The sequence below is a fragment of the Dryobates pubescens genome, chromosome 19, assembly GCF_014839835.1.
Source record: "Dryobates pubescens isolate bDryPub1 chromosome 19, bDryPub1.pri, whole genome shotgun sequence".
Taxonomy (NCBI): Eukaryota; Metazoa; Chordata; class Aves; order Piciformes; family Picidae; genus Dryobates; species Dryobates pubescens.
In genome coordinates this window covers 3773077-3796185 of record NC_071630.1, presented here as the reverse complement: position 1 = coordinate 3796185, position 23109 = coordinate 3773077, and the positions used below count along the sequence as shown (strand labels likewise).

The following is a 23109-nucleotide window of genomic DNA, read 5'->3' as shown; positions in this document are numbered from 1 at the left end:
GGGGAGTCTACACAGAAACTTTGGCTTCAGTGGGTCTTCAGGGTACATACTGCCATCAAAACACTCTGAAGGCAGCAAAGGAAAGGAACCATTTCTATAAAGAGGAATTGACAAAGGATTTAATTTCTACGTATTGGTAATTAAAATTACCTTGTAATGAAATTCTGCTATCTAAAAAGACAATGCTACTCCTAGTTTACTACTAATAGTTACAATGGCTGATGCCTGTGCCAGGTTCCAAAGGACTTCTCTCTAGCTGCAGTAAGACCACTTGAAAAGCAAAGAAACGCTAATTCCCTGAATGCAGTGAATGAAAGCACAGAAGAAATACCAGGGGTGGAGGTGTCCCCACACTGCAGTGACACATTCTTCTTCCCCTAGCCCCTGAGGTCACACACTGGCCTACTGCTGCCCCGCTGGTGTGTCAGGAATAACAACAAAGACAAAAACTTCTCCCATTCAGTCTGGTTCTGCACTCCCTGGGGGATGAAAGCACAGGGGCTTCAAGAGATGAAGCTACCAGCACAGACACTGCCCACCAGCAAAGTGCACTGATGTACAAACAACCAAGGTGCAAAACTTACAGGGCCAACCAAAACCTTTTATTAGCAAACAAGTAAAGATTCATCATCACTGGTGTTGATCTCAGAGAGGGGAGTAGAGGACTCCAGCATTGGCACTTCCACAGAATGGCAACAAGCTGCATGGATGCCCAGGGGCTCCCCGTGGAAGGAGCTGGGGCAGTGTGGGCTCTGTCCATCCGCTGGGACGTGAACATGTGTGGGGCTGCCTGCATAAGCAGACTCCCACTTCCTTGAGGGTAAGCCAGAGGGCTCTTCACCCAGCGGGTGACTTCTGCTGAAACCGCTGTCCTCTGGGACAGTCCTCCTGGATGCCACCCTTCCATGCATCGTTTCTGCAATGCTTTCAGACAGAGGATCTCTGAAAGCCTTTCCTGAATCCACTTTCCTGCTCTGCCCAAGCTCGCTGGCAGAGGGGTCAGCAGCCGCAGGTTTCTCAGCACACCCCAGCTCAGGCTCCACTGCTGGGCAAGGATTTGCTAAGACATTTGAAGGTGCTGGCTCTGCAATTGCAGTCTCTGGCTGCAAGCTGCTACATCCAGCTTCCTGTGGGCCCCTGGCCTGACTGTGGCCATTAGCCTCGGGACCAGGCCCTTCAGAAGAAGGCGGAGGACTCCCAACAGTCCCATCGGCAGGGTTGAGGATGCCATCGCCCAGCGTGGTTTGTGTGGTGCGGGCCGGCGTCAGAAGCGGGATCTGCCCTCTCGCCCGAGGCCTGTGGAAGAGTCTGTTCCAGAGTCTGCCCAGGCGCCGCCGTGAGGAGCTGCGCCGCGAGGAGTGGCGCCGCATCTGCCGCCGCATGGCCGTGCGCAGGTTCTGCAGCACCGAAGCCTGCAACACAGAGGTGGCAAGGTGAGACTGCTGCAACACTGGGGTGGCAAGGGGTAACTGCACAGGGTCGCAGGGCAGCTCTCCAGCTCTGCCCTCCCCACCACTGTCCCTGCCTTGCCAGAACTCTCAGGCTTGCTCCCTGTGCTGCCTCCTTAAACACACGATTTTCATTGACTGTTTGGAGATACCAAAGGAAGCTCTGCCTGCCCAAAGATTCTCCCTTAGCACTTCCTGCATGAGAGAATTTAAGCTCTGCTTGTCTGCCTAGGAAGATGCTCCACTCATGGGATGGCATCTGCACTAAAGAACCAGAGTGCAGACCACTGAGCCCTCTGTCATCAGCAACAGCAGAGGATGCTCCAAAGCTGATGACATCAGCAGAGAAAAAAGGCCAAGGCAAACCACTTCTCCACTCTGCTAGCAAACTGCAAGTGTTTTATTGCCGTAGGAACTGTGTTACAGTTGGATTCTTTTGACAGGGCACAGGAGAGTTTTGAGAACTTGATGAAAACAGAAGAAAGACTTCCCAGTAAATGCACTTGTGAATGAAAAATAATGCCCTGATTTCCCCAGAACAGTGCTAGAGGCCTTACTTCCTCATTGTCTCAGGCACACTTCATTTCAGCTTGAGAAGCCTTGTACTTGTACTTGGAACACAAGCCCTATGAGGAAAGACTGAGGGAGCTGGGGTTGCTTAGCCTGGAGAGAAGGAGACTCAGGGGTGACCTTATCACTCTTCACAACTACCTGAAGGGAGGTTGTAGACAGGCAGAGGTTGGTCTCTTCTCCCAGGCAGCCAATACCAGAACAAGAGGACACAGTCTCAGGCTGTGCCAGGGGAGGTTTAGGTTGGACGTGAGGAAGAAGTTCTACACAGAGAGAGTGATTGCCCATTGGAATGGGCTGCCTGGGGAGGTGGCGGAGTCGCCGTCATTGGAGGTGTTCAGAAGGAGACTTGATGGGGTGCTTGGTGCTGTGGGTTAGTTGTTTAGGTGGTGTTGGATTGGTTGATGGGTTGGACGTGATGATCTTGAAGGTCACTTCCAACCCGGTTTATTCTATTCTATTCTGTTCTAATCTCGCTGCTGTTCCCAGCAAACACATTTAATGTCTTCAAAACTATCCCCAGCACCAAGAAGTGGCACTGTGGATCCTCACACACATATTTTTATATGGCAGAATATTGCCACAGCTACTGAGAGATCCAGATCCTGCCTGAGTCAGTCTAAGTGGCAGCAGTCTGTCTGCTGGGCTCATTAGCACTCGTGTCTCCATACCTGTGATGCATTGTAGACAGGGAAGTCTTCCACCGGAGGGATCAGCCCCTGTGCAATCAGTTGCCCATAGGAAGGAGGTGCTTCCCGACGCACAAACTCTGCCTCCAGCCGCGTCATCTGCGTCTCGAACGCCCTGCAGACAGAACCAGAATCAGAAAATCCAGCTTGCCCTGCCTCTCTCCCACCGGTGCGTGACAGCAGTGCAAGGCCTTCACACTCGCACCTTCAGCTGGACTCTGCTGCTAAACCCAAGGGAGCAGGAGGACAGGGCACCAGCACCACTCAGGCACACCAGCAGACTCCTCGCTGCAGCCCGAGGTTGGGCTCTGCGGCAGCAGAGGTGTTTTTCACAGGCAAGCTTGTGCCAGTAACAGTGGTAACTTGTTAGCAAGAACTGGAAACAATCACCCAACAGGGGCAGCTTGCAGCTGCAGAGCAATTTGGCTGTCCTGCCAGAACTGAGGCATTGAGGCTCCCAACACAGCATAGCGCTGGTTCCAGCTCCTTCATGGCAGATTTGCTCAGGAGAGTGCAAAGCACAAGGTGCTGCAGACACTAGTGATGGCAGCAGCAGCGCAGCACAGAGAGTGGCTTCAGAAAGTGCCTTACAGAATAGAATAGAATAGAATTAACCAGGTTGGAAGAGACCTTCGAGATCATCATGTCCAACCTATCATCCAACACTACCCAATCAACTAAACCATACAACCAAGCATCCTGTCAAGCCTCTCCCTGAACACCCCCAGCGACGGTGACCCCACCACCTCCTCAGGCAGCCCATTCCAGTGGGCAATCACTCTCTCTGTGTAAAACTTCCTCCTAACCTCCAGCCTAAACCTCCCCTGACGCAGCCTGAGACTGTGTCCTCTTGTTCTGGTACTGGTTGCCTGGGAGAAGAGACCAACCTCCGCCTCACTACAACCCCCCTTCAGGTAGTTGTAGAGAGCAGTAAGGTCACCCTTGAATCTCCTCCTCTCCAGACTAAGCAACCCCAGCTCCCTCAATCTCTCCTCATAGGGCTTGTGCTCCAAGCCCCTCACCAACCTTGTTGCCCTTCTACAGGGCACAGCCACCCTTGCACAGACACAGGAACATACACTGTCCGTACAGCAAGGCACACAGCACCAGGGTAAGGGGGCAGAGCTCACACTGACAGCAGTGGAGGCTAGAAAGTCCTGCTCAGAAGAGGCCTCACTACTGCAGGCCATCGCTGCCAGCAGAACTAAGAGTGCAGTCTTTGGGTAGTGCAGGGGAGAGAGTCATTCCCTTTGGATTCAGCAGAGACTCCACTGTAACAGTTCAGCATTCAGCTTCTGGCACTGCAAGGAGTTTGTTGGAAGAAGAGGAGGTGGGAGAGGAAACTGCTCAGAACAGTTTTAAGTTCAGTACAGGCTCTGCCAGGCTGCACACTAAGTGTGTATTTCTCACAGATCACAGAAGAAGTAACATTGCCCTTAGTACTTCCAAAAACCTGAGACCCTCTAGGCTTAGCGCAGTGACTGCTGTGTAACCGTCAACAGCCCCTTGGACAGATTACACAGTGCTGCAATCTCTCCTATTAACAGTAGGCTTTTTTTCCTGTAAACAAAAAGAGAACAGCAACCTAGCTATCAAAACATCCTAAAGGAAAGATGCTTGCCTGTACTCCCTGGTCCTGAGAGAATACAATTTAAATGCACAGCCCAGGGCTATCACCAGCAGCAGGCCACAGACGAGGCTGCCGATCAGGGCCGCGGTGATGACCTTCCTAGGGACAATCACCAGACAGTTCTGTTCATCGCTTCCGTCCTGGCAGTCCTCTTGCCCATCACAACGCCAAGTCTCAAAGATGCACAGATTTGTGCCACAGTGGAAGTTTCCTGGCTGGCAAGTGAAGCAGTTTTTTTCATCCGAGCCATCTGGGCAGTTCTTTTGGTTGTTACAGCGGTCAAGCACCGAGTAACAAAGGCCACTGTTGCCTTCACAGGGGTATTCGTTCTTCTGGCAGGCGGGACAGTTCTCCTCATCCTTGCCGTTGGGACAGTGCCACCAGCCATCACAGTGCTGCTTGTCTGTGAAACACTCCTCATCACTTCCACAAGGGTGCTCCCAAGGCAGACAGTAGCCCTTCACCTGGTAGGTTGCATTGAAGCCGTGGCCAGTGCTCTTGGAGCGGGCGTGGTAGGAGATGGTGAGCTGGCCCTTTGAAGACTCCACGCTCACCGAGTGCCTGTTGTTGTGGTACGAAAACGTTTGCATCAGCTTGTCCCCTCGCTCCTCCATGCCATCGTACACCTTGACATAGTCGTTGTAGCCTAACTGCAAATCAAGCTGCAGGAGCACATGCCGATTATCTTGTGTGTCCACGTACCAGGTGCAGCGAAGGTCTGACCTGCTGTGATCGGCACGGAATAAGTCTGGGGAAGCAAAAGAGCCATAAAAATTACCCAGCCTCTTGCCACAGGAAAGATCAGGACAGTTGTCTTCATCTGAACCATCACTGCAGTCCTTAACTGAATTACACCTCAGCTCATTCACCAAGCACTTGGTGGAGTGGGCTCCACTGCACTGGAACATTCCTGAGGGACAGATGCTGGACAGAGGCTCTGTGGGAGACACAGTGCAGTTCTTCTCATCTGAGTTATCACCACACTCATCCATGGAGTTACACTTCCAAGTACTGGGAATACACTTTCCATTTGCACAATGGAATTCATCTGACTGGCATTCAGCCTGACCTAGCTTTCCTGTGAGAGAGAGCAAAAAGGAAGAAGTCAGAACAAAACACTTTAGGAACCATGTGCTGTCCCTTTTTAATGGCTGCTACCCTGCGGGTCACAAGTCAGTCAGGACAGTATACTTCAGGAACACTGGCAAAAAAGCCAAGTGTAAATAACATCAGTGTTACCCTGCTAACCTCTCCCAGTCACATCAAGACTAGCCCAGGGCTCCAGTCAACAGAAGTACCACCACTAGAGAGCAAAAGTGAAGCCAACAAAGCTGCAAGGTTTTACCTCTAATGTAGGAAAGGCGAAATCCCCGCGCCTGGCCTGAGCTCGACGCGTCTGAGTGAAAAAATATCCAAACATGGTCCCTGGCAGAGATGAAAGATGGAGGTATGGAAGATCCACACACTTTGTACTCCTCTCTCTTGGAAGAGGGGCCAATCATCAACCAGTCTACTGCACACTTCTGAGAGTCTTCCAAATCAAAGTTCTTAAAACTGTCAGTAACAAAAGAACAGGCAGGTTACAAAAAGGAGGTACATCTGGAACAGAGCCACAGAGAGAAAAGCCAGACCCACAGCAGACCTCTGCACCCAGCAGTGCTGACAGAGGGATCCAATTCAGCAACAATGAAACATCTACAGTATCCGAGTACACATAAACAGAGCAATCTAACTCCTCCAGCTTAGACAAGCACCCATCTCACAGACACAAACAGCATGCCAAACAGCTCCTGGAGCTGAGAGGCTGATTCCCTTTTACTCAGTCCCCAAACAAAACTGCTTCCTAAAATACAGCTGTGAGTGAAAGCAGAATACCTTATACAGAGGGCAGATTAATTTCCAACCTTAAATGCTATGAAACTATGAGAAGAGAGCCTGCTGTCTTGGACAAAGAACAGGGAGCACCAAAAAGAGATCAGTACGAGAGACAAAGATCAACTCTGAGATAGGGGTGGGCAGGGGGACAGAGAGGAGAGGACTGCAAGGAGTGGAAATGGAACCTATAGTCTAACACTATTACTTTTAATTCAAAGACTTAAAATATTCCCTTTCTGGGAATGCAAACAGGGCAAACAAGACTGTAACCTTTTACAGTCAAACCCAAACAGGGTGTAACTGATTTTCCCCTGTCCGTCATGGATCTGAAGTGGATTCAGAGTGGAATCCTAACTTCTCCACAAAGAAATCCAAGTTTTAGCCACAAAACCAACTGAGGACAAGGGTGATGAGGCAGAACAGACTTGCAAGGAAGTCTCATCTAAGAGCCTCCTTGAAAGCACCACGCCTTTCAGAGGTGCACAAGCTACCCAAACGAAGAGGGCAAAACAGAACATTTGTAAGGATGAACTCTTGTTCAAAATCAATTAGCATCTTAATCATAGGTGCCTGGAGTTCCAAACACAATTTCCCTAAAATACAGATGACCCAGTTCTGATAGAAAGTTTCATACAGAATAGTTAGCATAACAGTTAGAAAATGTCTTCTCCTAAAGGGAAAAACAAAGCCCAAATAACTGTGTTCTACTTCATTGATTTTGAACAAGTTTTGCTTCAGTTAAGACACTGAAGCACTCTGCTCCATCACCCTCCTAAGGTACACTGCTCCAATGGAAGCAAATTTTGACCCATTCCAACTGATGGTGACTTTCATCAAAGCCCAAAAGCACAGCGTATTGGAACAGGCCAGTAACCAACCTCATCCTACAAACCATTTCTTTGCAGAGAAATACAAACAGCAGTGCCTATAAACAACTGAACTGGGTGTCACTTCATACTGCATTTGGAACAGCAAGGCTCCATGTAAGAATTTTCTGCCATACTAATCTGACATTAAATAGTCCACCAATTTATTTTCCTTAAGAGTCCAGAAGAGTGTGTTCAGCCTCTGCTACTTCACCTGCTTTCATCATCTGTAATCAGATCCAGCGCTGCTCTTACAGTCCTCTGAAAAATAATCTAATCCTGCTACCCATAAAATAGAGCATTGGGACATTTACTTCTTCCATTGAACTTTATCAAACTGGTATGCAAATCTATCTGTCAAAAGGATTAGTCCAAAGATCGAATGATGGAGAGTGTGCAGTGGAAACAAAGGACAAAGTCTTGTGTTCCTACTGCTTGTAGGACTGTACAAATATGTTACAGCCTTTGGAAAAGTCCTGAATGAAGTCTGTAGTTACAGTTCTTGAAGGTGCTCCCAGGCCCTTTGTATCCAGCATTTTCTGTGATTAGAACAGGACACAGAAACAAATCATGGTGAAACAGAGCAGTGCCATCACAATGTCACCCACACCTCACATGGCACCAGTCAGCATCACAGTATTGTTAGCCATCTTGAGCAGGGGAGCAGAGGGTTTGGGAAGACAGAACAAGACAAGGGTCAGTTCAGTCCCTGGCCCTGTCCAGCAAAGCATGTGTCTGAAAGAGCAGCTATGGACCCAGAGGTGGCACTGAACTCCTGCCCTGGCACCCCTACCACACTGCAGCTGCTCCTCAGGATGCAAACATCCCCTGCACCCAGAAGCAACACTCCTCAGCTGCTATTCAGAAGCACTGATTGCAGTTATCCTGCTTTTGGAATTTTATACATAAGTACAAGAGCAGGCTCTTAAACACTGGAAGCATTCAAGCTCTGAGGATCACAACTCAGCATCAACTGAAAAATGCAGCACTACATCTGGGTTTAGAGAATTCTGCAGAAATAGGTAAAATCGTGATTTTTCTTTCAGTGCTATGATACTGAAGCAAGGTTACCTCCAGCACTGAGGAGGCTCCAGGATCAGCCATGGATCAGACCTTGCCTACAATGATATTTTCCTATTAAATGCCAAGTCTTTCTATGTTGCTGCAAAGAACACTACTAAGCCAGCTTGTCGTAAACACTCATTTACACTCTGAAAATAGGAAAAAATGTGCTACCTGCAAAACTAATGCTCAGCAGAGCTAAGCTTTGGACTGTCTGCACTGAAAGCAGCAGAAGCAACTAGAAAGAAAAAGAGTACTTCTATAAATAATGTAGGGAATTCCCTGCAACTCGCTTAGTAATTTAAGCATGAGCAACTACAGCTTCAAGAGAGGGGGGAAAGCATTCTTAGTAACTGGAAAAGGACAAACATGGGATGATCAGGAGAACAAAATACAGAAAACTGTTGGAGGCCCAACAGATGTAAAATCTGAATGAAAGTAATTAGTAAATAACTAATGATTTTTAAATGGCCAATTTGGCCCTCTAAGCTCATTAGGAATGGAAAATAAATATTATGGGTAGATCAGTAAAGCACAGTCCAAAAATAAAACAGACAAGCCAATTAAGCAAGAAAAGTTACTTCTACTTGCCAGCCTCTCACAGCAAGTGCAGACTGTGAACAACTGATGACTTAATTGGCTCATTAAAAATTTCTGCTTAACCACTGAAGGACGAGGACCTGGGAGTCAGAAGAGCTCAGTTCTACTCCCAGCTCCCAAGCACCACCTAACTGTGCAACCTCAAGCAAGAGACACAGGGGCTGTGATTTCAGAAGCTGAGCACATGCAAATGAATGCAGTAAGTGGCTATTATGAGCTTTTCTCAATTAATGTCAAGTTCTGGAAGGCTGTGAGTTTGGTAAATAGGCAGCAGTCCCTTCAACTCTTCACACAATTACAGATCAGCAAGCCTTGATGCAAACAGGCCTCAGCTTTACTCAGAAGCTCAGCTGGTATCTGCAAATTCAGATTTTCAAAGCCAGTGACATGAATCACTGGAGTGAAAGCTTGGGAAGGTGATGCCTCCCCTTGCCTCAACTGAGAAGTGGATTCAAGTGGATCACTAAGTGGATCACTTCTCAGCACTCATCTTGAATTCTGAACACAGAATCATTAGGGTCAGAAAGGACCTCAAGGATCATCTAGTTCTCCATGGAGAACCTTTACTCTGTCCCATAAATCCCTGTAATAAGCCACAACTCATTTACACCTCAGGTTAATTACAACCCCCAGGTAACAGTGACTTCTCAGCTGTGAGGGAACAGTGATGGGTAGATCCTTTAAAGGATGCTACAGATGGTACAGGATGCCGCACATGGCACCTTTATCTGCTCCTACAGGGTTTGTATGCAGACCCCTGTGAAAACAGACATAGAAACAGAGAAAATGAGAAGAGAAATCAAGACATTTGCACACAAACATCCAACAGACTGATTACCTGAATCTACAGCAACACAGCAACTTCCTGGGAAGCAGTGGCTACACACTCATCCCCAGGTCTCAGCAGGACCTTTCCAGCACACACACAGACTTGGAAGAAAGTATTGAAAGATGCACAACTAGCAGAGAGGTACAAGCTCAAAGAACATGTGCTTCCTGGCCTTGGAAAGTCATCCCCAAGAATTTCTAAAAAGTAAGTTACAAAGTAAAACAATAAAAGCACAGAGATCTGAGGGTATGAAGCAAATCAATACACACACATGAAGGCAAAGCTTCTCACGGGCAGGCCCACAGGTGCCACCATTTAACATCCACCTGCAGGTCTGGGCACAGTTCTACTGACAGCTGCTGAGTGAAAGGTTTCTCAGAAATGACCACTGACTGCTTGAGAAATCCAGACTGCACTGTTACCCCTTAAGGACTCCTGCTGCATCTCCAGTATGATCCTCACAGAACGTTGCTGCCTTGCTGTCAGTGAGGATTCAGTGCACTCAGGGTAACACAATGTAGAGAAGGTGGGGGTTTGAAACCTTTACAAATCCAGATGTTATCACAAGAACTGTTTGGTTTTCCTAGGAAAATTTAAACAGCTATTCTTTTGTGCCCTTTTCAGCACACTATTAGGACAAGCAGCATACACAGCTGTTACAAGGAAAAAATGCTGGTATTTGAACTCTCTTTCCTAATCTGCCTATGCAGTGCTGGACAAGGCAAGCCAGCTGCTTCTTGTAGGTCCTTAGCACTGCCAGGGCTATATCCTCCTGAAGAGATCCTCCCATCCTGTCACATTTTGCATTTCATGCCCTGGAGTGAGTCATTCCAAGCACATTTATAGTCAGACATGTAACACCACAACAATACTTCCCAGGATGTAGACACACAGCTCCCATTGGTTGCATGTGCACAGGAGGACAGGATATGGCAGGGACAGAAAACAAACCCCAAGAGAAGAAACCTTTCAAACCCTGCTGCTATGCTATGCATCTAAGCTCTCTACACACATCATTATCAGTTCCATCATCTCACTTTCCTTTATTTCCTTAGCCACTCTTGTACCCATACCTGAAGAAGAGAATCCTAAGTGTGGGCTCTGAGATGTTTTCAGAGTCAAGTCCTGTGTCTCATCTGCATGCTTCCTCAGAGGTTCCAACACCCTCTGCTTTGAAACAAATTCCCCAAGTCCAATACAATTTAATGGGGCTTAAAAGCATGTTTCTATTTATGGGTCTGAAATGCTGGCAGGTATCTGCTTCCTCACTTCTGATGAGTAGTTCCTATTTTGAACTATGGATGGTAGAGCCCTCCTATTATTCCATCTGTGGCAGATTTGTTTTTAATTGCTGAGCATCTGCAGTTGAAGAGGTTTGCAGTCCTTTTAAGCAGCTGAGCAAAGAATGAGCAGATGGTGTCAGATACAACAGTGCTAAAAACCAAACAAAACCCCCTTTCCTAGGCTTGCTTTCTTTTTCCTTTTTAAATGACAAATTCTTGGTTTGAAAAGTACTATGATTAGCTCAGAGAAATGGAGCACATCCACAGTATGTTGACATTAGAGCCTAAGCATTATTAACAAACCATTTGCAATAAACTCCAGTCTTTGCTGAACAGTATTTTTATAGAACGACCTGAAATTGTGCCACCAGGGCTGTTCTCTAATGCTGCTGGAATGAAATGTTAAGCAGAAAAGCATGTGTCTTTTGGTTAACAAGTAACAACAAGCATCATCTTCAACTGTCAGTTAAACTCAGCACTATTTCAAGACAGTTCAGAAAACGTAATTTTTGCACTAAGGGTTTTAAATATCCCACTGAGGCTGCTCCAGGTTTTATAGCCTTCACCTATTCCTATTTATGAGCAAGGAAGCGAAGGGGGGCTATTTATTGTGAGTAAATGCATCACTATTTCCCATCTCCTCACCTACCAGAGGTGGGTGAAGTCTCACTACAAGTGATTTGCACATACAGCAATGGCTGCAGTGGAGCATTTGTAAAATGAGAGGTGCTCACCCTGCAGCCATACTGCAGCATAACCAACCTCAGCAGCTCTGACAAGCAGCCTCATACTGCTCCATCAGATAAGAACTCACATTTTGTTTCCTTTCAGCACAACATGCCTGTATCTCCACAGAAAATCAGACCATACCTAATTGTTATCATGTCTCCACGATCTCCTTTAATGTACCAGCTGCAGTTTACAGCTGGAGGGTAGTTGAAGGGCCAAGAAGGGCTGTAGATAACTCCCCGTCTCTCTGTGTGCTGTTCCAGCTCTCCACTGCAAGGAGCTGTTAATAAGGGGGTAAAAAGATAATATTGTTAATGCTTTACCTAATCAACAATTCACATTAGCTACAGAGCTTTCATCAATTTCTGGGGATTGCAGACAAATGAGTCAACAGCTTCCTCCTCCTCCTCCTGCTTTCTGCTCTGCCTTGGTGTTTTAATTAAGACAGCAGCTCTAAGTGTAGGTAAGCACAACCTGCATCTCAATGCAGGATTAATCAATAGCCTTGTACGAATCCCCCAAAGGCTCCAATCAATACTGCTGCATGGATCTGCCAAGAGGATGCAATACACAAGTCCTTCTCACTAGCCTCCCAAAGCCTGGGCACATCAGTCACTGCCTGATGAGGACCCGCGTTCAGTGCCAAGCATCTAAAGTCTCCTTTTGCTGCAGTGTGCTCCTGACTTCTTGTTTGTTCTCCTAACCACAGGACAGGCCTGAAGAGTTTGTGATGGTTAACAAAAGAGCAAACTGCATTCCAACGTCAAATGCTTTCACCAAACATTACCAGGTACTCTAAATGTCTTCTGAACTGCCACAGACAGGGGAAATCTGCCAGACAGTACTTTCAGATCTTCCTATGTAAAACAGCAGGCCAATTAAGGCTGCATCAAATACTTATAATTTGTAATCATGCAATTCAAAAACGAAAGTGAGATGTTGCAAAGACAAGTGGGAAAGCTGTTCTGATGGGGAAACGTGCTCTCAGCAGACTGCAAGAGGGGAAATTCTCTGTGCTGCAAGAGCTATTCTGAAGAGTCTCCAAAAATACTTTCTCAACTATTTTTAAAACAAATATGGAGCACGAGTTGTGGATTGCAGCTGAATATTCCCTTTCTTGACAGCAGCTTACATTCTCAGAGCTTAAAAAGGTGGCAAGGGGGAAAAAAAAAAGGAAAAAAAAGGTCACCATCCCTCAAGTTTCCCCCTGCACATACAGGTTCACACACACTGCACTGCAAATCAGAGATCTGCAGCAAGGCGTGAAATTCAGCACAGAAACACTTTCAGTTCACAGCCAGGATCAGGTCCATCTGCACTGGAGGGCTGGGGGGAAGCAGACCCAACAACGCTGCCTGGCTGCAACCAAGTCAGGCAGCAGGGCACCTGCAGAGCTGCTGGCTGGGGCCAGGCTGCAGTATTCCTGCCCGCCAGTAAGTCTGTGCCTGGCACTATGCTGTTTGTTCACAGTCGGCGCTTCTGAAGTGAGAGCCGGAGGAATATAAAGAGTGTCAGGTGAGTAACTTACCTGAGGCAAAACATTATTGTTACTCTCCAAGCAGGGCATTCCACTGAAACATGCATGTGGTACCTACTCCCTTCAAGGCCACACATGTACATAAATACATGGAAACATCTATTCTCCAAAGAAGTATCTTCCGGCACAGCAGGTAGCAAAAACAAGAGCATTGCTGTTACCATGTTTCTAAAACCAGAGGGGCCCCAGCTAGATGCTGGCAAAACACTGAGACGTAATCATAGAGTTACAAGAGCAAGGGCAAGATCCACAGCACTTTCCAACTCCAGTTCTCTTTGGGTTAGGTCTTCAAAAGTGCTCCTCCACAAACTTGTCACTGCATCAATGCATCATCACAGCATAAGAGGACCTGGGCCTAGCAACCACATAAAAGGAGAGGGAAAGACTGCACTTCATAGCTGCCAGACTACTCAATGGGAATAAAACAAAAAGCACGAAGCAGAAAGAGCAAAGACAGCAGACAGCACTGCCCAGAGGCTTCCAGCAACAGCTCTGCAAATATTCCTGTTGCCCTTGTACCAAACACTGCTCTGGATCAATGTTCCTTACTCACAGGATATGCATCAGAGCAGAGAACAGTCAGAATTACACACAGCTGAGTCTGGTTCCCATTCTGAGAAGTCCCATTAACAGGCTGGTGACTCCACATGAGCACTTCCACTCCTGCATTCATCAGTGCAGTTCAGCAGAGCTTCTGCTCTCCCCAACACTTGGTTTCTCAGTTTTAGGAAGCACTTACAAAGATCCTGAGCAATAGTAATTTGAAGTATCCCAGCCTTGCTGAAGCAACATCACGAGCATTTTTCTTTTGCAGTCATCTATAGCCTCCTAATCTGTCAGCAGGGGATCTGGTGTAACACAACAGTTCAGGTTCTCAGTGAGAAATGCTTCTTCTTACTAACACTGCACATCTGCTGTGAACACAGGACATGGAAAGAACAGACAAAAGAAAGAGATTTCCCATTTTAACATGGAAAAATGCTATGGATATAAGGAAGGGAAGGTCTGCACTGCTACTGTGTGTCACCTGGGACAGTTCTTGCAAGTGGCATTGTCGCTCAATGCTTTCCCACGGCTTTACCTCTCTGACACACATGCATTTCAGACTTGCTCTACTCAAAATGAAAAGGACAACTGTTTGGCTCTTAAAAAGGCTCCTGATTTGAACAGACCACCAATCTGAATTCATATTACCAAAACACAACCACACCATTTCAAGGATATATACACACAGTTTGCTAAAGCTATTGGAGCAAAGTGGGGGGACCCCACCTCCCAAAATTACTGTTGTGTTTACACAAACACCACTTCATTGCTTTTCCAGCATTGGTCATTGCTGTGGTATTTGTAACAGACCAACAGATCTCCCTCCTAACCAGACACCAGCCTCTTCACTCCTGCACTGGCAGCTGAAGTATCTGAGCACTGCTTCCAGCAGCTGTTCCCTCACCTACACAATTTTTGAAAGAAAAATCTACACTAAACGAAGCTTTCATTGCTGACAACAAATCAGAGAAACCAGACAAGGGTGCAGTTTCGTGCTGTTGGGGTTCCAGTGTCAGTTAAAGGGCCTCACGTCCCTCTCCAGCCCTGGCCATGAAGCTGGCAGAATGACACACACGCGCAACGCTGCTGAGCAGAGCTTTGGTGTGACAGGGAGATTCCTTCAGGAAAATAAACAAAAGCCTTCTCCATGTGCCAAAACATCTAAAGGAAATGAAATTCTCTAAATAGAAAGGTACAATCCTGGATTCTGAAGGCTTATCATCAGTGACAACACGACAGGAGCAGTGAGAAAATGTTTTCAGCAACTGTTCTGTGACTCTTCTACAGCCTTTCTGTACAAACCCAGAGCTGAAAGCCCAGTTTACTAAAAGCCCCAAACTGCTTACATTTCCCCTGTTTAGAATACCAGTCATTGGGCTGGGGGACCAACCCACCAACACTCTTACTGAGATGGTGCTTTTAAAAAAAAAAGAGATAAATTCTTAAGACCATGAAAGATAATTAAACAACTTTAAACAAATGCCAGGAGTGTTTCAGTTCAGCAAGTTTGTCAAGCAGGTGTTAATCTTAATTAGGCTCTTTCTGTAATAATCAAATTGGTTTTTTTCTACTGTAACCAGCAATAGATTCCACTTGCCAGTTAAATACACCACAAATATCTCCAAGGAAGCTTCCAACACTTTACATGAATACAATGACTCCTGCTTTTGCAAAAGCAACTGTAACATAACAAACATTGAGCTCCACCAGAAGACAGTGCTGGGGGCACTGAGCTGTGTAAGAACAAATGTTCAGACAATTCCAGCAGAAAACAAAACTTGCAGTTTCACACTCCTCCGTGATGCCCCAGGGTCTGCCCCAGTCCCAGGGGACATGTCCCAACCATCTGCTGTCTCATAAACAATGGTTTGCACCTGCCACAAGGAGCCTTTTCTCCAAAGCAAAGGCTTGGCAGTATGCACTTTCCCAGCAGAAACCTCAGGGTGGGCAGAAAGCTCTCCTGAGTTCTCTCAATGCCCCCTCAAGGAAGGCCTGCACACATAGCTCAATGCTGATCCTCATGCCCCTGGAGAGAAAATGATTTAAAGCTGCCCTTTGCCAGCACGCTGCTTGTGCTGCTGGTATCAGAACCAGGAGTGGCACAGCCAAGGGCTGGATTGGCTGAGCTGACAAAAGCTGAGCCTGCATGTGGCTGGATCAAGAGGCTGAGCTGGCCCACCGGGAGCACAGGCAGAGGGGCTCAGGGGAGGGCTGCTACCTGTCAGCAGCAGCTGCTCTGCGTTAAAGTGCCTGTACAAATACAGCCAAAACACTGGCTCAGCCTGAGTCCTCCAGAACTCATTACTACTGTTGCTACTAGTGTTCTGAAAACAAACACACTGTACCTTATCAGAGGCACCAACACTGTGACAAGCCACTTTGCCGTGAGGTGTTTGGGACAGCAAATGCTGCTCCCAATCTTCATCAGGGCTCCTAAGGAGCATCTCCTGCAAGGCCATACCTGGCAGGTGCCTCAAACTGCATTATCCTAACCTGTTATCCTCCAGCACACAGGTAAGAGAAACTACACATGAATCACACAACTGCAATTGCCTTTCACCATGCTTTCTTTCCTCCACTCCAGTGAGGCTGTTGGGACACAAGTAACTCAAAACTGTATCACAAGACCACATGAGGGCTTTCAGCATACCCCAAAGAGTAATAGCCAAATGGTACAACCTTCTGTTTCTAGCAAGCAGGGCAAGGGAAAGCAGCAGAGCTGACTGGACGAAGCATTCTGTATTCCAGCCAAGGCAGGAGCACCAGGTCAGCCCAGCCACCACACAGTAACAAACCCTCATACTCTACACAGCCAGGGGATGGCAAACTCCATCGAAAGCCACAGAACCACCCAGACAGATTAGGACATAGACGCCAATGGTGTGCTTTTCTCAAATAAGAAATACTGTGTTGCAATCAACCTGTATCCTGTATGGTTCACCTCTACTTGCCCTGAGCTATTTCAGAAAGTCACCTAATCACAGACTACCTTTTCCCCGATGTAAAGCTCTCAAACCCCCATGCTGACTGGAACACCCAAGCTCCCACATTATTCAACACACTGCCTTAGAATTAATTTCATGTTTTCCCATTTATTTTCCTGCTGTTTCCCTTGGGGGTTTTTTTCTGTTTTAATTTAAGTTGCAACCTCTTTGGAGATAAAGTAGTACACCTACCAATGTGACTGTGGAGGGACAGGCACAAGAAGACCCTGATCACTGAGAAGACCCTGACTGCAGTGTTGCTCTCACATCAGTAAATCACTGTACTGCTGCAGAGAAGGAAATTACACCGAGTGTTTTGATTCTGGTAGAATTTACACTTTGACATTCATGAGATATTTTTAACATTCTTGTTTCAACTCCACTGGGAATGGGCCAGCATCCCTGACTTAACATTCCCAGGCACATTTCCTAAGCAGAGTTTCCCCCTGAAGATACCAGCACATACTTCGACCTTAGCCTCCAGCTTAGGATCTTTTCCTAGCACAGTGACACCGAGTGAGCCTATAGCCCCAGAAAGACTTAGGAGTCCTCAGCTTCCTCGAACCAGGGTCATGCTGTTTAAAAGATATCCTCACATGGGGAAGAAACAGTAGAAACTCAGAAGAACAGGAAATACAAATAAGAAAATAAATCTTACCTACTGAGGTAACAGCACTTTCTATTTTCCCAGTCAGGAAGAAATTCACTGTGTAAAGACAGAAAAATAATGTTGACACAGGTTCCAAGTGGCACAGGCTGACAGTCAGTAGTTAAGCATTTCTAGGTGATTGCTGGGGTGTTCATATAAATACATCACAGTTTTCCAACAAGCACTTTGCTTATCTACACAGGCAAGTCATGTAATCAATGATTATCCTTCACTGCAGCTAGAACAAGAGTCAACACACAATGTTAGTTTAGTATCTGTCAAATATGCTGCCAAAAGAAACAACTGCCAATCTGTTCTGAGTTCTCTTCTGTAGGGCTTTTTTTAATTGGGGAAGAGAGCAGAACAATCACACTACAACATTCACCATCACAGGCAGCCACTCTACCTGCTTACACATGTCTGCTCTGACTAAAATACAGTTTGGTCCTTCCAGGCATACGTTGCCTTGAAACCAAACAGCTAAAGCTGACAGGAGACCTTCTAAGCAGAGCCAAGGACACTTTCAGAAAGGCCCACTAGTAGCAGTCAGTACAGGGGGTGGTGCTTGCAACTCACAGGTGACTTGTAAATTAAGACTTGGATACTCTTCACTGTCTCCTAAGTCTCCTCTCATAGCTCTGCTAAGAGCTGTTACCAACAAAACAAGTTTCTCCCATGTCGCTGCTGCTCCAGAGGTCTGCGTTAACATGCAGTTCCACAGGAGTTTCTCCATGCACTCTTTAAGGTGCTTTTCTAACGGTTACAGCACCTTTCACTAATTGCTCTCATTTTAGCAGAATTCTAGAATCCACAAACTATCAACAAGATGACATATGTTTAAAAGAATTAGAAAGGTTTAAAAGGCTACCAAAATTTAATGTACAACACCGCAGCCCAAGCACGCACTTAGGCTTTATTTTGCATGTGTTACAACCCAAATCTTTTTATAGTCAATCTGCTGGCAAGTAAAAAATATCATTAAAAAATGAACAATAGGAGAAGAGAGGAAAAGAAACCATCCCTGTTCCCAGCAGTCACTTGGGAAGCTGCTGACAACACTATTTATGACTCAGAGCAGCAAGCACGTGTGCAGTCCCCCATTGTCTTAGACACTGTCCAAACACATCACAAAACAATGATCCCTGCCCTGACCACCTTCTGGCATAACTCAAAGCAGTACAAAGGCAAAAAGCACCTAGCAGGAAAGGAGTGGAAACAGGGAAGCTAAAAAGGATCCCTCAGCTTGGCAGTTTGGTTCCAGTCACAGTTTCCAGTCAGTGGTGGGACTGAGCTACCGCTGAACTACAGCGGCCCAGGTGCCCACAGCAGTCCTTCCCTGCACTCTCTCTGGATGTCCACAAGCGGACCTTCTCCTTGCTGAAGGCAGAGATCCAACAGCTGAAGGCAGATGGCCATATGAGCAGGCACAGCCTGTGACAGGCCTCAGCCCCAGACCAGAGAATGGCTGTTCCTGGCATCCTTCACCATGGAGGGCTTCAGGGCACCACCACAGAGCAAGGGCAACCTCTGCCAACCCCTTCTAGGCAGCTGCAGGACTGAGGTTTTAGCAAGGCACATTGGCAGGAGGGAACCCAGTGGCAGCATCTGTGTCCTGTGGCTGGAGCAGAAACATGCCTGAGCTGCAGATCTGTTACTGAGCGCTGACATTGTGTTCACAGCACCTTAACTGCACCGACTTCATCACACACTAACATGCAGCAGGAACATGCCCACAGCACCAGCTGATTCCAGCAGTCAGCAAGCACACCTAGGAGCAGCTGCCCGTCCCGTGGCAGGACACAGCTTGGCTCCAGTGACTCCACGCGTGACAAACCTTGGATCACAGCAAGAACAGCAACGTGTTTCCTGACAGGGTATTAAAGTACTGCTGTTCTTGTAACCATGGTGATGTAGTCGTAATGACTGAGAAGAAATTAACCCATTATTAAGTCACAAATTTAATTTCATGAAAATTGAAACGTTTCAGTTTGTCCAAAGAAAGTGCAGGAATACACTCTGCAAAACCATCATCACCACAACTGGAAGTTCTTGAAGATACATTGCATGGAAATGTCCAGGTCTGTACTACCACTCTACAGTCCTCCTTCACATTTCCTACACGATGGCTATAGCAGAAGACAAGCTCCGAATCAGGGGCTCACTCGTGGCTGAAGAGGAGTCCCCTGTGCCCTTTAAATGGAAATAAACAGCATGAAGACAAGGGGTGTGATAGATAAGAGTGGAATTAGCTAACTCAGAGCCACCCTGCTGTCTTCTGAGGACTGTGAAGCACACAGCCCTAGGCTGCTACTAGAAGAGGCAGAGCTGTAGGCAGGTTTGCGTACCAGACCTAGCAGATACCCAAGAAAGACAACCCTCAAAACTGTTCATTTAGCTCTGCAAATGTAAAACACCTCTCGGCTGCTCTTGCAAGCTCTTTGCTCTCATTTTCAAACTCTTGCACTCTAAGAAGTCATCAGTCAAGAACAGTTCTTTAAAATGAAGTCCAGGTTTCACATCAGGTACTTTCCCCAGCGACCAAATATGCTTACAGTTTCCAGTATCTGTTTTCCTCACTCTCAGTCTCACTCAGGACCATCAAATCAAACCACAACTCTGCAAACCAGCATTTTCTGAAGCACTCAGCTCTCAAAACTGTCAGAGGCCCAGAAGAAAGAACAGCCATTCCCCTGCTGCCTGTCTCTTATCAGAACAAAATCTTGTCAACATAAAGACAGGTGAAAAACTAGAGGCATATTAGAAGGGTTTCTAGATGATCTTCCTCTGAAGCAGTGGGCATTGTTAGGGGAAAGCCAGAACAAAACAGAAACCTTCAGTTGGCTTGAACTCCATGTAAGAAACTCACTGTGCCACTCATTTGGATTGCTTTATGGCTGGGAAGCAGTTATTTGGATCAAAAGGGAAACCTGCATCTTGGCACCTCTCCAAACCAGACTTTTCCCCACAGCCAGAAGGAGATACCAGCTTCACTGTTTTGGCTATTTCCCATCTGATAATTTTCTGTGTACTCCAGAATTTCTCAAGAATGAGAAACAAAATGGCCCCATGGAAGAACAGTTGCAATAAACTCAGTTCCAGTCTTGGAGCAGCACTTTACAAACAAGGTCAAAAAGAGCAAATGTCAGTGGCAGTGCATTGATACAGATACCAAACACGACATACAGCCTAAGGAAATCAAAAAGTGAAAGAAAAGAAAGGCAAGAAGCAGGAATCAAAAACAAGGCCAGAAGGAAAGGACACACAAGCAGGAAGTAAAATGCAAAATTAGCTAAAGCAGCAGCATTATATCCTTATGGGTTCACTCAAGCAGAAGACCTTACAAACTCCCCACCTCTCATGCTTCTCAACTTCCACTACTGTCAGTTGTGCAAGGAATAGGAATAACACATTCCAGCTGAAAAGAAGAGCCAGACAGTGAAATTCTAGAAGTCACAGAAGGCAGAAATCTACTAAACTTTCAACCCAGCATCAGCTTGCAGCTAAATACAAGAACTGTTTTCACTTAAACTCTGGGGCTCACATAATCTTTTATTATCTTAGTAGTCAATTTAATAATAACCATTCTTTCTGCTAAACAGCAAAGCTTTACCAAAGGGCTGACTGGGCCACAACAAAATCCCCCAGAAATTCAGAGATGGTCAGAATTTGTATCTTTAACTTTAGCTAACCCAAGCAGCAGACATTGTTCTCAGGCTGTGCACCTCTCTGACATCCCCTTAAGGCTCTGCACTAGCAGAAGGGACGTTCAGGCTGTTCTGCAGTTTAGCTGGCTTCATGTACCACACTCCCGTTAAAAAAGGGACATCTGAAGTAATCAGGGCAGCTTCTAACCTTCAACTTCCTACACTTCTCTAGGCAAGCACCAAGTGAAAAACAAACAAACGACAAACAAACAAAGAAAGCACAACCAAAACCGAAAACAAAACCAACCAAGCCACTTTGACAAAATCGGAATTGAACAGTCTGGCCACAGATACTCATTTCTGAATACTTATGTAACGAATAGTAACTATCATTTGGGATTATTAAACAACAGCTCTGGTAGCAAATAGCTGCGGTTTTAGCACGTTCTAGCTGGAGGAGTTTACCAAAGAGCTGTCAGCAGAGCTCGGACAGCCCCGGACCGGCGGCAGCAGGCAGGAGTGGGACAGACGGAGCTCAGCTCGGTCACCCCCGGTTCTACCTGCCCGTTAAACGCGCGGGGCCTTCCGCACGTTCGCTGCGGTCACTGGCGGCAGAGCTTCTCCCTACCCAAAAAGCCCTTCCCCGACAGTAGGGGCTGCCAGCCCGGCACGCAGCGAGCCTCACCATGCTGCCAGGGCCAAGCACCTGCTGCCAGCAGCGCGGGGAGCAACCGCTCCGAGCAGGAGGCATGCAAGAGAACAGAACATGGCAGAGGCAACAGAGGGAACAATCTTCTTCCACCCTGCCACTCAGAGAAGCGACAGGCAGGCGAGAACCATGACCGAGCCCGGGCAGGCGAGGCGGCACCGCGGGCAGTTTCGTAACCGGCCCGGTAGCCGCTGCCCGCACAGTGCCTCGACGGACCGGAAAGTCCGGCGGAGGCCCCCGCGATGGCCAAACTTTTTTTAAACAGCGTTATGCGGGGTCAGTGTAGCAGGTTCAGAACCAAAGGCGTTTGAAACGCTGATTTCCGCAGAAGCGGACGGCTGCTGCTCGCCCTCCGCCACCGCCGGCAACCGCGACCCGCGGCCGCGCAGCCTCCCCCGGGCCCTGTTAGAAACCAGGGGGCAAGGCGGGGACGCGCCGACACGGTTTGGTGCGGCGGAATCCCGTCGCCCCCCTCTTACCCTTCATCCGGTAACTTCCCGTAGCGGACGAGGGGACCCGGTAGCCCCGCCGCAGGTGCCCGTGCCCCCCCGCCGCCGTGCCCGGACATGCCCCACCGGGCGGGGAGCGGCCGGGCCAGCACTCACCGAGGCAGATGGCCGTTAGCGGCACCAGCACGCCCTGCCGGAGCTCCGCGGCTGCTGCCTTCTCCATGTCGGGTCGCCACCGCCTGCCCTTCAGCGCGGGGGGAACCGCGGCAGCTCCGCTCCCGCCGAGCGTCTACGCCGAGCCGTGGGAGCCGGCGGCACGGTCTGCCCGCGATGCCCCCGCAGGCCAGGGGGCCGGGAGCAGCGCGGGCTCCCGTGGCTGCAGCCCCATGGTCGGGCCGCGCTCCCCGCTGCGGGGCAGGTGGAAGCGGACAGACGGAAGCGGACAGACCGCAGTGCCGCCGCCGCTCAGCCGCCGCCCCACGTGACAGGCCCGCCGAGCCGCCGCCGCGGCCGGCCCGGAGGACGCGGGCAGTGCCCCCGCGCTCCGCGCCCCGCCGCGCACACCTGAGGGCTCCGGCGGGCGGCGCAGGAGAAGCGCGGGCCGCGGCGGAAGGGAAGGCGAGGGCCGAGCCCGCCCGGCAGCGCCAAGCTTCCTGTCAGGCACCGGGCTCCCCTCCACCGCCAGGCCCGACACCCGCGCTGGGCAAGGGGCGGCGGCGCAGCGCCCCGCGGGGGCTGCCCCTGCGCCGGGCGGCCTGCGGGCAGCCCGTGGCCCCAGGGCGGGAGGCCGCGCCCTACGCCGCCGCGGCCCACCGGGCCCCCTGCCCGGGGAAGCGGCCCCGCCGCGCGGGAAAGGGCGGAGCTGCCCCGGCCGCCGCGGCCAGCTCGGGGGAGCCGCCTCGTCCTTCGCTGACAGAGCTCCCGGAGCCGTGCTGTGGGCGGCAGCGGGGGCTCGGGCAGTCGGCTCACGAAGCTGCCTCCTAGCGCGGCTCGCCAGAGGGAACGCGTGG

General features: G+C 48.5%; 1 protein-coding gene across 1 annotated transcript; it reads right to left on the bottom strand.

Annotated features, from left to right (window-relative positions):
- Positions 1-540: 540 nt before the first annotated feature.
- LRP3 (LDL receptor related protein 3) lies at positions 541-22577 on the bottom strand. The gene is made up of 7 exons (XM_054169917.1): positions 22256-22577; positions 17307-17354; positions 11723-11861; positions 5683-5891; positions 4329-5415; positions 2690-2822; positions 541-1412 (listed from the first exon to the last, which is right to left on the bottom strand). The coding sequence occupies exons 1-7, from the start codon at positions 22320-22322 to the stop codon at positions 606-608; spliced, it is 2490 nt and encodes an 829-aa protein (XP_054025892.1). The 5' UTR covers positions 22323-22577; the 3' UTR covers positions 541-605.
- Positions 22578-23109: the final 532 nt, after the last annotated feature.

Excerpts from the sequence above, each read along its gene's own strand:
- LRP3 (XM_054169917.1), bottom strand. The coding sequence starts at position 22,322 with ATGGAGAAGGCAGCAGCCGCGGAGCTCCGGCAGGGCGTGCTGGTGCCG. Across the intron at positions 11,862-17,306 it reads AAGTGCTGTTACCTCAGTAG|CTCCTTGCAGTGGAGAGCTG; the intron begins GTAAGATTTATT and ends CCTTATTAACAG. Across the intron at positions 1,413-2,689 it reads CTGTCTACAATGCATCACAG|GCTTCGGTGCTGCAGAACCT; the intron begins GTATGGAGACAC and ends TCTGTGTTGCAG.